The sequence below is a fragment of the Podarcis vaucheri genome (genome assembly GCF_965113315.1).
Source record: "Podarcis vaucheri genome assembly, chromosome: 17".
Classification (NCBI taxonomy): domain Eukaryota; kingdom Metazoa; phylum Chordata; class Lepidosauria; order Squamata; family Lacertidae; genus Podarcis; species Podarcis vaucheri.
This window is the reverse complement of record NC_138755.1, coordinates 11100382-11113321: the sequence shown is the minus strand read 5'-3', so window position 1 is coordinate 11113321 and position 12940 is coordinate 11100382. Positions and strand designations below refer to the sequence as shown.

Sequence of the window (12940 nt, the reverse complement as noted above, 5' to 3'; positions counted from 1 at the left end):
TTTGCAGAATGCTTCAGAATAATCTTCTTGAAAGAAGGGTGGCTCTGAAGGTGCCCTCAATCTTGGGGGCAACTTGGTGCCTCTGTTTTCTTGTAATACTTTATGGTCCCAGGATATGGATGGTTTGAATGCAGATGAGCAGACCTGGGTCTGGCCAAGGCCTGGATGGGGGGCTGCCAGACAACCACACGGACAGCACTTTTGCATTCCAAGGGGAAAGGGAATAAATAAATACAGTACATGATAAACACCCCCCTCCCCACCAAACATAAGCCCTGCATTTCTTTCCTGTAAATCCAAAGCAAAGAAAAAGTGGGTTTTTCATTTGTTTCTTTTTTTCCCCTTTTTAAATATAAAATAAAGAACAGTTTGTGTGGCCACAGCCCGAAACCTCAGGCAGGCTAGGAACATAAATGCCAAAGAGTGTCAGGGCTCAGCTCAAAGCAGGATTAAGTTAAGTCAACATAGGAACAAGGTATGTTTCTGTAACCCTATTCACGGCGGTGGTTCTTCCATAACTGTTAATGCTTTGACTAGGAACGCTCAGCATCGGAGAGAGCCTCCTTTTGTCGGGTCACTGTGCAAGATCCCTCCCTAAGCTGGTTGGGCTAAAAGGGCAGTGTCTGGGGATGGGCAGGATTCGAAACCAGTCCCTCGTGGTACTAGGCCAACGCAGGAGGAATCTGCAACGTCTTCTCCCTGGCCCCTTCCTAAAAATGGAGTGTAGTGTAAGTAAAATGCTGCCCTCTCCTCCCCTTCCCCACTCTCCGGCCCACTTCAGGGCTGTTTCAAGTAGGGGAAAGCTGGAGGAGAAAGGCAGCGGTCCAGCCAAGGAACCCTGAAAGCACTCAGAGGGGCCGGCTCCATCCCCACACCTGGGCAGGTAACTCTGAGCAGCATCTGCTTGGCAGCATCCTTCAGTTTGTGCTGGGAGGTCTACAGTTCAATCCAGCGGGTCACCTTCTGACGTGGCGCAAGAGGATCAAGGAACACACCAGGGCCCTGCAGGGATGCCAGCGTGCCTGCCAGCCAGGCAGCAAAAAGTTACAAACGGTGTGATCTGGAGGGCTCCTCACTGCAGCTCCCAGGAGGGCAAGTGCAAGGTTTGGTCTCAGTTTCTCTAGCTCAAGTAGCAGCACCCCTCTCAGGGGGTGGGGGTAGTCGGAAGGGCAGCGGCTTCCTGATGAGTAGTCCCACGGCGATATCGTAGGCTCTTTTCCTCATCCTGAAAGAAGGGGGAAATGCAGCGGTGAAACCAGCGTTTATGGAAGAGAACCGCAGAGAGGCATTGACTTGATGTGACATTCAGGACGCAATCAGGTATCGAAGGCGTGGCAACCGCAGGGCAATCTGGCAGCAGAACAGAAACCTTGCCATCATGGCAGACGCACCAGTGGGATGCTGTCAGGCTTCAAGGGAATCTGATCCCTCCCACGGTGGGCAGCCAAGGAGTAGACAACAAGAAGAGTTCTTAAAAGGTAAAGGTACCATTAGGTCCAGTCGTGGCCGACTCTGGGGTTGCAGCGCTCATCTTGCTTTATTGGCCGAGGGAGCCGGCATACAGCTTCCCAGTCATGTGGCCAGTATGACTAAGCCGCTTCTGGCGAACCAGAGCAGTGCACAGAAACGCTGTTTACCTTCCTGCCGGAGTGGTAACTATTTATCTACTTGCACTTTGGCGTGCTTTCAAACTGCTAGGTTGGCAGGAGCAGGGACCGAGCAACGGAAGCTCACCCCGTCACGGGGATTCGAACCACCGACCTTCTGATTGGCAAGTCCTAGGCTCTGTGGTTTAACCCACAGTGCCACCCGCGTCCCTCTAGAAGAGTTCTTACCAAGCCCTTTATTCAATAAACACAGAGAGAGGCTTTGGAAAGTGCCTCTGTATTGCAGTAATGGCGTTGCTCCAAGTAAAGTCCCACCCCTCTGTCTCTCCTATTCTGCATCATCCCTGCACTGGCTGATCTGTGTTGCCTGCCTCTGAGCTTTCCGTTCCACTACTCTCAATGCATGCCGGGTCCTTGGGGGGGGGTCCTGGCATGCTTTCTAAAGACACCGAGCCTGTCAGCTGTCTCTCCCCTGGTGCTGCTGCTTCTTCTTCCTGCTCCTCTCCCAATATTTCCCAGCTTCTCCCCTCTGCAGCCTCTGAAGTATGCCCTTCTGCAAACCACTGTTCTAAATCTATACTGCCCTCCTCTTCCCAGGGTGGTTCTGGAAGAGGAGGGGTCAGTCCCCACCATTCCTCCTCCGTCCAGTCCCTGAAAGATGCTCTGCACCAGCAGGACAGTTTCGCTGGTGAAGATGCCCCAAGCAAGAGATGAGCAGTTGGGCAGCCTTGAATGCCCCGACCCAGGAAAAGGGAGGCCATGTCCCCCTCTAGCATTCAAGGCTAGACTTTGGCTCCCCCCTGCACAGGTTGGCCCTTATAGTCAGAGGAAACCTATTTCGTTTATCTATAGCTACAGATGAACATTTTCACAGGCTGCCCTATAATCAGAGTACTTTGATGACTTACTGTTTCAAAGACAGCATTCGGCTCTGCTGGGGCAAAGAGCAGCTCCTGCCCTTCTTCCTCTCGCACGGTGTCCATTCCTTCATCCTCGTACTCAGTCAAGTAGTCGGACTCTTCCCCTGGTGTGCAGACACACAGAAGACGCTTCATTGCTGTGGTTTTGGTTGCTGGACAAAAAGCAGTACCCTTCCCTCAGCCCAACCTCCCACTGCTGCTGTAAATTTCCAGATGTGCTCCCACATCCTATTTGTGTGTGTGTGTGTGTGTTTGTGTGTGTGCTTGCGTGCACGAAAGAGCGAGATAAAACAAACACCAGCAAACCTTGCTAAGGTCTTGCCACTGGTTTCTTGATGTACATATAGATATACTTGCTAACTTGATGAACATGGGAACTGCGGTGTCAGACATGCCACATTCTGCTCACAAATACCTCCAGCTGGAAGCATCCTGAGTCCATTGCTAAAAGCAGGACCTGAACTAACTTGAACCTGCTAAGCGATAAGTACTCACCATCGGCATAGCTGTCTGACAGGTAGCTCTTGGCTGGCTCGATGCGGGACACAATCTCAGCCAGGTCTGTAAATCCTGCGGTGGGGCACATCAGCACCTGAGGAAAGGAAAGGAAGTTGCCAGAGCAGTTGAGACGGTCTACGCACAACACAGAGGTGGAGAAGTTGTGCGTGCCAGTACAGTCGTACCTTGAAAGTGGAACAGAATCTGTTCCAGAAGTCCGTTCGACTTCCAAAACATTTGGAAACCAAAGCGCAGCTTCTGATTTGTTGCAGGAAGCTCCTGCAGCCAATCGGAAGCTGCGGAAGCCCTGCCGGATGTTCAGCTTCCAAAAATAGTTCACAAACCGGAACAGTCACTTCTGGGGGTGTGGCGTTCAGGGGCCAAAATGTTCGAGAAGTAAGCTGTTTGACTTCCAAGGTACAACTGTAATTAGGAGATGCAAAATCAGGGGGGTTGGTGTTCTGCCTGCAAAACGTTCCCTAGTTTGGAAGCAAATCATTCCAGTAGGGAAGATTTGTTTATTTACATATTTGGATTTATTTTCTGCCACAAAAGGTCCTGTGTACGTTCAATATTTTGAGCAACACTTTCTTATTTTGCAGAAAGTGGGGCCTGGAGCTAAGAACTTAAGTCCATAGGAAGAGCCTGCCAGATCAGGCTGACAGCCTATTGAGTCCAGCAGTGGCTTGTGGGAAACCCACAGGCAGGGCCTGAGCACAAGAATACACTGGTATTCAGAAGCATTTATTGGCTCCAACTGTGGAGAGCAGACCATAGCCACCCTGGTGAGTAGCCAATGACAGCTCTCTCCTCCACGAATTGGCCTAATCCTCTTTTAAAGTCCTCTACGTTGGGGGCCATTAGTGCCTCCTGTGGGAATGATTTCCATAATTTAACTAAGTGCAGCATGAAGAAGTCCTTTCTTTTATCCATCCTGGAACTTCCAACGTTCGGCTTCGTTCGACGTCCACGAGTTCAAGCATTAATTACGAGAGAAACTTTTCTCTATATGCCTTCTCCGTACAGTGGTACCTCTGGATGCAAATGGGATCCATTCTGGAGCCCTGTTTGCATCCAGAAGCGAATGCAAGCCACGTCCGCGTGGGTTGTGATTCACTGCTTCTCCGCATGCGTGTGACGTCATTTTGACTGTCTGCGCATGTGCGAGCGGTGAAACCTGGAAGTAACGCGCTCCGTTACTTCCGGGTCGCCGCAGCACACAACCCGAAAATACTTATCCCGAAGCTACTTCAACCCGAGGTATGACTGTACTGTGTATCATTTTACAAAGTTCTATCGTGTAATCGCTGACTCGTCTTTTCCCTAAACTGAAAAGTCCCAAACGCTGCAACCTTCCTTCATGGGGGTTTTGTTCCAGCCGCCCTGGATGACTCCCAACAGATTATTAAAAACACGATAGAACATCAAACATTAAAAACGTCTTGGGTGCCCTTTCTTGAATTTTCCAGTTCCTCCATACCCTTTTTGAGTCAAGACAACCAGAACTGGGCCAAGCAGAAAGGGCCCCAGGTGAGGGCTGTTTTGGCTCCTTCCCAATCCCCCATCCCCCGACTTACATCCATGCGTTTACTCTCATAGAAGTCTGCCGAATGCCGATCCTTGACCATTTTCTCAATAATGTCGCCACGGCACCAGCCGTCAAACACCACCTTCCCATGCTGGTACCCTACGTCCTATGGGAGAAGGGCAGAGAAAAGTAAATTAAGAGTTTCCTGGGTTTATAGGGAAGTTTCAAGAGGGTTCTTCTGGGGGTTTTGCAGCAGACCCCAAGACCTTTTGACTGGAGATTACAGTGTCCATAGAAATGACACGTCACACAGAATTTGTAACAAACATAGGGTTGGAGGTGGGGTGGGGGGTCCCTTGTCATACCAAACAGTGAAGAAAAGTTAAAGAACATCTAAGGACTCGGATGTTATTGGGCCAGAGATGGAAAGAAGATAAAGTCCCGACCAGAGAAGAATGGCAGATCAAATTGATGGGTTATGCCGAAATGGCAAAAATGACTGGAAAAATCAGAAACCAGGAAGACCAAATTTTTAAATAAAGAATGGGGGGACTTTATAACTTATCTTACATTTTTAAATAAAGAACGGGGAAAATGTATAATTTATCTTAAAAACCATTGTAAACAGTTAAATTTGTTAGCAGGATTGAATCAACACTTGTAGTTTAATGGTGAATTTCGGATATAATGGAGACCTAAAAGATGTGGAGTATTATAAAAGATGCAGGAGGAAGTGACTAGCAATAGGACCCACAAAGGGGAGGAGGGAAGTTTGTTGTATGTTGGCTATGTCATTGTAAGACTGTAATTCGAAAAACCAAATAAATAAATGAAAGGACTCCAAAAGAGTTTCAAGGAGATGAGCACAATTTCCGCGATTAATTTGCACCCCACCCGGCAACTGGAGATGCTGCCAATCTTTTGTCGGTGGCCAGGAGGCCTGACATCTCTCTTTCAAGAATTTGAGCGCTGTGAAAACACAGCTTAAACCAGGCTGAGAATGAACACTGGGAATCCCTTCCAAGGCTCAACTCTCCTAAGGAGGTATGCATGGTTTGGAGAGGTTTAGCTTTCTGAAAAGGAAGAACAGATTTCTCGCCAGGAACACTGTATTTATCCCTCTCTCCTGATCAGAGCGTTGGCCCCTTCCAGCTCTGTGGGTCAGCAGGACGAGGCAGCCATTATGACTGGACGACCCTCCTGATATCTAAGGATGTGAACAGGCCCAGCTGGGGTCCCAGGACTCACGTAGATTTCGTCAAACTTGCCGAAGTCCATAGTTTTGAAGCGATCGATGGGAGGGCGGATGTACTCACAGTACGAACTGCTCTTCACCACTTCCAACTGCCGCACGCAAGAGACATAGGCCAGGCGAGACTGGATTTCGGCCATGTCGGGCACCTGGAAGGAAAGGGCAAAGGCACTCTGTGGCCACAAAGAGACAAGGTGACTGTGTGTGTGTGTGTTTGTGTGTGTGTGTGTTCCCTCTGGCCATTTCCCCAATTCCCTGTTTCCCCCCAAACCTTGTGTAGTGCAAGGAATAATAATAACAACAACAATAATAATAATTTATTTATACCCCACCCATCTGGCTGGGTTTCCCCAGCCACTCTGGGCACAGAATATTAAAAACACAATGAAACACCAAACATTAAAAACTTCCCTAAACAGGTTCCTAAGTCAGGTAGTTGTTTATTTCTCTGACATCTGATGGGAGGGTGTTCCACAGGGCGGGCACCACTACCAAGAAGGCCTTCTGCCTGGTTCCCTGTAACTTCACTTCTCAAAGTGAGGGAACTGCCAGAAGGCCATCAGTGCTGGACCTTAGTGTCTGGGCTGAACAATGGGGATATCCTTCAGGTATACTGGGCCGAGGCCGTTTAGGGCTTTAAAGGTCAGCACCAACACTTTGATTTGTGCTCGGAAATGTACTGGGAGCCAATGTATGTCTTTTAGGACTGGTGTTATGTGGTCTTGGCGGCCACTCCCAGTCACCAGTCTAGCTGCCATATTCTGCCACACCATGACGGAAACCAGAGAGCACGGAAACGCTGTTTACTTTCCTGCCACAGCGGTACCTATTTATCTACTTGCACTGGTGTGCTTTTGAACTGCTAGGTTGGCAGGAGCTGGGACAGAGCAACGGGAGCTCACCCGTGGCGGGGATTTGAACTGCCAACCTTCTGATCCGTAGGCCCAAGAGGCTCAGTGGTTTAGACTACAGCGCCACCTGGGTCCCTAATCATCTAGTTATATATCGCAACATATAAAAGCAGTAATGTGAGTAATTAATGTTTCGCTATTTACATTGGCATTCCGGTGCAAAAAAGTCACCAGATCCCTCACAAAGAAAAGATCTATGCATTTAGAGGACCACCCCTCCAACAATATTTGAAAAGGTCCTAAAATGTATTACTAGAGTTATTATCTTGGAAGTAATGCTAAGGTGGAGGACTTCTTCCCGATTCGTGCTTTCTAGACAACAAACAAGAGATTCAACAACTTTTGAAAGCCTAGAAAGAAGAATGATGTGACAGATTGGTAACTAATGAGCCCCACCTAGACAGGAATCTTCATCAGGAAGTTGTGGGGTGGCCTTACCTTGACCTTTTCAGCCCAGGGGTTGAGGCGCTTCCAAAGCAGCCACCAACCGGACAGGCAGTCTCCGTAGTTGCACAGGTCTGTTTCATCCTGACTACCTACATCGATGGCAATCACCGTCTTGGCACCCATGTTGCGGGCAATGTCAGCTGCATCAAGGGGAGAAAGAGAGAGAGATGCCTCAGGAAGATGGAAGCAACCTGGATTTCCAAAGGGACGGGCCACAGGAGATGCTTAAGAGCATCACAACAATATCAGAGAGCTGCGGTGGGAGAGGGCAGAGCGTTGCCGGTACCCCAAGTTGCAGAAGGGGAATCTCTCTCGTTTCAAACCTCTTTAGGGTTTGTGAGTGGATGGAAGAGTTGCTGGAGTCACCTGCCAAATCTCTTTTTAGCCGCACAGCTATTAAATATGCCGAAACTTTGGGCCAGTAGCTAAGCAGCCTCACGAGACAGCACCATCTCTTTTCTCTATTGGCTTTTGGAGAAGGGAAATGCGAGCCAGTAAACCAGGCCAACTTTTCCTTTGGCTTCGCTCAGCAAGGCAGCTAGAGCTTACCGGCCTGCCTGAATTGGAGGAACGGCAGCATAGCTTGCAGAGGGGCAGTTAAGGTAGCCGAGCCAAGCCCCTCACCCAGACTCCCTTCCTATGAGCTCTAGGAAATGAAAGAACCTGAAATTTAACATCCAGGGATGCTAAATCATTAGTTGATCAGGTTCGCAAAATGGTTTTCAACCATTTCTTTTAACAAGTCCCGATTCGGATTCAACATCTTGCTCACATGTGGTTTGGAGAAAAGTCTAAACTGGCATCCACTGCGTTTAATGTCTAGTATAGGATTGGATTCAGCATTCTGAACTTTCTAGCCCTTACGGTGTTGAATAGATTTAGAAAAACAACCACATGGGCAGTGAATGGTGACAACCCTGAAGGTGCTGAGTGGCTAAGGAGAGGGAGATGTTTTGGAGGGGGGGATTCATATTGAAAGAATGCATAATCTCTTCTGGTATCAGAACATGGCTCAGCCATCACAAGAGCTCTGGTTGCAGCTGAGCACCAGTCAATCAGGCCTATTGGGTGCTGCAAGCACAGAAAACCAAGGCTGCAGGGACAGAAGCATCGGACAAAACCAAGGCAGCTTGGGGGAAGCATCCGCACTGAGATGACCTCATCCGGGAGGTTGCAATTTCCTTATCACAAATCTGGAGGGAAGCTGAGAATGGGGGGAACAGGGCAGGGGGGAGATCAGACAAAGGCTACAGAGATAAAAGAAGACCCGGAACACATCAACAGCCTTTCCTGAGATATGAAAGGAAGAAAAGAAACTACGAGTGTGCGTCAGCTCCACCGAACAGAGGAAGAAAAACCACGAGTCTGAATTTTACAAAGGCAGGGTAAGGATAAGTGTTAAGAGAGAGTTCAGCAATAGACCAGAAGCAGAAACACAGATGTCCAGCAACATGCAGTAGCCCACGTGAAATGACTTTTGAAAGGGCTGCCTTGAGGGCCAGCCGTTGCTCCGGAGTGGGCATTGCTGCACAAGATCTTGAGAACAAGAGGGACGCCCACATTTTCCTTCTGCCGTGTTACATACCTGCCTCTTGCAGTGCAGGCATTGGGCAAAATAGGAAGTAACCCATCATAAGTCCATCTGCAGTACAAACTTGGGAGGAAACCTGGAATTGTAGTCTGGTGAATACTCAGAGCCAAACTAAGTGCAGTGCGGAAGAGTCACCATCCAATCTTCTAGCGTCGTCTTTCTTTTGCTAAAAGTAGTCATGCTTTGGGACAGGGCTGATATGAACTGAGACTGAGGCAGAAAGGTTCTTTTAACCCTTTCCCAACTGAAAATCCTGCCCACCTGGGCTCCCACCAGTGACAGAGGGGAAAACAAACAGGCTATACACACACACACACACACACACACACACACAGTGGTGCCCCGCAAGACGAATGCCTCGCAAGACGGAAAACTCGCTAGACGAAAGAGTTTTCCGTTTTGGAGGTGCTTCGCAAAACGAATCTTCTATGGGCTTGCTTCGCAAGAAGACAATGTCTTGCAAGTTCCTGCTGGTTTTTTCCCCCTCTCCCCCCCTTTTTCTAAGCCGCTAAGCCACTTATCAGCTGATCCAATCAGCAGATAAGCCACTAAAAGCAGCTAAAAGCCTCTAATAGCGCTAATAGCGCTAATCCTTCAATGGGCTTGTGTCAGGGAACTGACATCAGAGGAAAGGGAGGTGGTAGGGCTCCCAAAGACTGGGAGAGAGTCAGCAGCTAAAGCAGGGACAAGGAGGGGGAGCGAGGGGTCTCTGGAGGAGGATCTCAGTAATGCTGAGAGAGACGCAGCAGCACAGGCAGGAAACAGCAGGGGAGAGAAAGGGGTGAGAGACACTTCCAGCGAAAATAGCGGGGAGGTGTCAGAAGCAACTGCAGGGAGACCCTTGCTTCGCCGGAAGCTGCCACGTCGTGAGTCCAGGAGACGCGTTTCCGTTAAGGAACTTCTTTGCTGGAAGCGCTTCCGCAGGCAGCCACTGTCAGACTCTACTAGTGACTAGAGCAGACATGTCTGAGGAGCTCTGTCACACACAGAGGTTTGTGGGGCCGCACAAACTCTGAAGGGGCACTATTTTAAGCACAAGCAGCTAATCATCTCCTGACAGCAGTCTGACAGTCTCTGTACGCTGCCTGTGCAGGAGAAAGCATCATGAGCGACCCAGCCGGACACGGAGCCGGAGGAGCAGGGGGTGGAGCTGGTCCAAGCTTGGAAGAAAGATACCGAGCGTTGGAGGTCCAACTTGCGCTGCAGACGGCGAGGCTCGAGGAGAGAAGGGCTCAGGATGCTGACAAAAAGGGGAGAACCACTCAGTTCCCCAGAAAGGTACCAGGATTGGTGCAGAAGTTTGGGGGGGACCCCAAGGATTACCATGCCTTTAGGACTGAGATGCAATATGCCCTGAATGTGCAGTTTGATGAGTTCCCTGATGAGGAATCGCGAGTTGCTTTCGTAATTGGGCATCTTGAGAAGGGGGCGCGGGACTGGGTTCGACCCCTGATGGCAACGCACAACGATATCCTAAAGGACACTATGAAATTCTTTCGTGCAATGGATATCATGTTTTCCAGCGATATTGAGGAAGGGGTGGTGCGCAGACAGCTAATGGCTTGCAAGCAGGGAAGCAGATCTGTCCGTGAGTACTGGACTGAATTTACCATGCTGATTCACAGATTGGGGTGGGATTTAGCGGCAGCACCAATTCAGATGCTATTTGAAGAAGGTCTTTCTTCAGCTGTGAAGGACGAGCTGGCCAGGAGCCCCAGGGCGGTGTCTATGGATCAGCTGACCAAATCTGCGCTGACCATTGGAGCGCGCCAGGAGGCAAGAGCCTTGGAGAGGCGGGAAGGGAGAGGGGAACGTTGGAAGGAGTTACGCATTCCAGACATTCCTGAGCCAGCTTTCCCGCCGGCAGAGCCGATGGAAATCGGAACAGCCCGCGCGCGCGCAGTTTCAAAGCCCAGTGAGGGGGCGAAGAAGGAGGGAAAGGGAGCCCGGAAATGCTATCTCTGCCAACAGCCAGGCCACTTTGCCAGAGTCTGCCCCCAGAGGAAGGAATGGCAAGGGATGGGGGGAGCAGTTGAGGGGGAAGAGCAGGGAGAAACGGAGCAGGTAAAAGCCAACGCCTGGTTGCCAGAGTCAGGGCACTGCAGCCAGGCCAAAGAGCAGTGAAAGTGCCCGTGCCAGAAGCTCCTCGACCTGCTCTAGTGATTGAAGTGTCGCTAGAGCTGCAAAATGGACACCCCCTAAAAATAAAGGCGCTGTTGGACTCAGGCAGCTCCTGCAATTTTATGAGCAAGGAGTTTGCTGCTGAACATCAGATACAGACTATCCCTTTAAGCAACCCCCTGCAGGTGACCACGATCGATGGCAGGGAACTGTTGGGAGGAGGAGTCAGCTTGCAGACCGTCCCAATGATAATGAGGGTGGCAAGGCACACAGAACTGATAGCGTTTAATGTGGCCACCTTGGGAGGCGCTCCCATTATTTTGGGAATGAGCTGGCTAGCCTTACATGATCCGCTGGTGGGCTGGCATCAAAGAGTGGTTTCCTTCGGTTCAGCACATTGCTTAGAACACTGCAGGGGGGAAAAGGGGTCAGCAGGGGCCCAAGCCACCCTAGCAGGGACTGAAGTAATGGAGAAGGGGAAGGTGCCACCACAGTATGCGGATCTCAGCGACGTGTTCAGCGAGAAGGAAGCTGACCAACTACCCCCGCATAGGCCCTTTGATTGCCAGATCAATTTACTCCCTGGAGCACAGCTTCCTGTAGGCAAGTTGTATGCCATGTCAGACAGGGAAATGCAGGAGTTGCGAGCGTTCATTGACAAGAACCTGAAGAGAGGCTTCATCAGAGAGTCCAAGGCAGCGGGGGGTAGCCCAGTGTTTTTTGTGGATAAAAAAAACACGGACAAGCCGAGGCTGGTATGTGACTTTCGGCGCCTAAATGCAGTGACAGAGCCGGCGGCTTTTCCTATGCCCAGGATTGATGATATTTTGACCAGGGTGCGAAAAGGAAAGATTTTTACAAAGCTGGACCTAAGGGGGGCGTACAACCTGATACGTATAAGGAAAGGGGATGAATGGAAGACCACCATGTTCACCCCTTTGGGGGCATTTGAATACCTCGTTATGCCTTTTGGATTACAAACAGGCTCCGCGTGTTTTCAAGCCTTCATGAACCACGTACTGGGGCCTTTGCTCTACAAGAATTGCGTGGCCTTCTTAGATGACGTGTTGGTGTATTCGGAGAATGAGGAGCAACATGTGAGAGACGTCAGAGAAGTGTTGAGCAGGCTGCAAGCCAACAGACTGTGGGTGAAACTGGAGAAGTGTCAGTTTCATACCAAGGAGGTGGAATTCCTGGGGTACCGCTTGTCAGACAAGGGGTTGGCCATGGACCCCGGCAAGGTTCAAGCGGTGCTGGAATGGAAAACACCCAAGACCAAGAAGGATGTGCAGAGGTTCCTAGGGTTTGGAAACTTTTATCGTAAGTTCATCCGAAACTTCGCCCACCTGACGGCGCCCATCACGGACTGTCTCAGCAGTAAAAAGAAGTTTGTTTGGACGGGGGAGGCGGAGCGAGCGTTTGAGGAACTGAAAAGGGCCTTCGCCTCGGATGAACAACTTCTACATGTGGATTTACAAAAAAGGCTGAGGGTCGAAACAGACGCTTCTGACAGAGCCATAGGGGCGGTGCTTCTTCTGCAGCCAGGGAAGGAGGGGTCAGAGTGGCGACCGTGTGCCTTCTTTTCGCGAAAGCTGAACAAATCTGAGAGGAACTACACGGTGTACGACCGGGAACTTCTTGCGATTCATGAGGCCTTCCGGAGATGGAGGCACCTGCTAATTGGTGCACAACAGAAGGTGCAAGTGTGCACGGACCATAAGAATCTAGAGTATTGGAGAACTGCGCGAGTGCTCAACCAACGGCAGTTGAGATGGGCCCAGGAGTTCTCCAAATTTAACTTTGAGATTTGTTACGTACCAGGCCCGGAGAACGTTAGGGCGGACGCTCTCTCACGCAAACCTGAATATTTGGAGGGAGAGGGTGCACCCGAAGAGACCCATGTCATTCCCGAGGACCGCTGGGTGTGTGGGGCGGCATTGGTGGGGCAAAGGGAACTGGTAGAGGGAACGGTGCAGGATGAATACGCCCAGGACAAACTCAGGGGTCTCAGGAGGGAGGGAGACAAACCCGGGGGTTTTGAGGAGAGAGATGGGGCGTTGTACTA

The 12940-nt window shown here is 50.2% G+C and overlaps 1 protein-coding gene across 6 annotated transcripts in view; it reads right to left on the bottom strand.

The window, feature by feature from the left end:
* Nucleotides 1–315: 315 nt before the first annotated feature.
* Nucleotides 316–12940, bottom strand: part of PNPLA6 (patatin like domain 6, lysophospholipase) — an 84209-nt gene continuing 71584 nt past the window's right edge. For all 6 annotated transcript variants that reach the window (XM_082204555.1, XM_082204556.1, XM_082204557.1 and 3 more), the window contains 6 exons: nt 7155–7303; nt 5802–5954; nt 4603–4719; nt 3023–3119; nt 2516–2631; nt 316–1225 (listed from right to left, as the gene is read on the bottom strand). In XM_082204555.1, coding sequence (XP_082060681.1) covers nt 1145–1225; nt 2516–2631; nt 3023–3119; nt 4603–4719; nt 5802–5954; nt 7155–7303 — 713 coding nt within the window. In that variant the 3' untranslated portion in view covers nt 316–1144. The remainder of the gene's footprint in view (nt 1226–2515; nt 2632–3022; nt 3120–4602; nt 4720–5801; nt 5955–7154; nt 7304–12940) is intronic.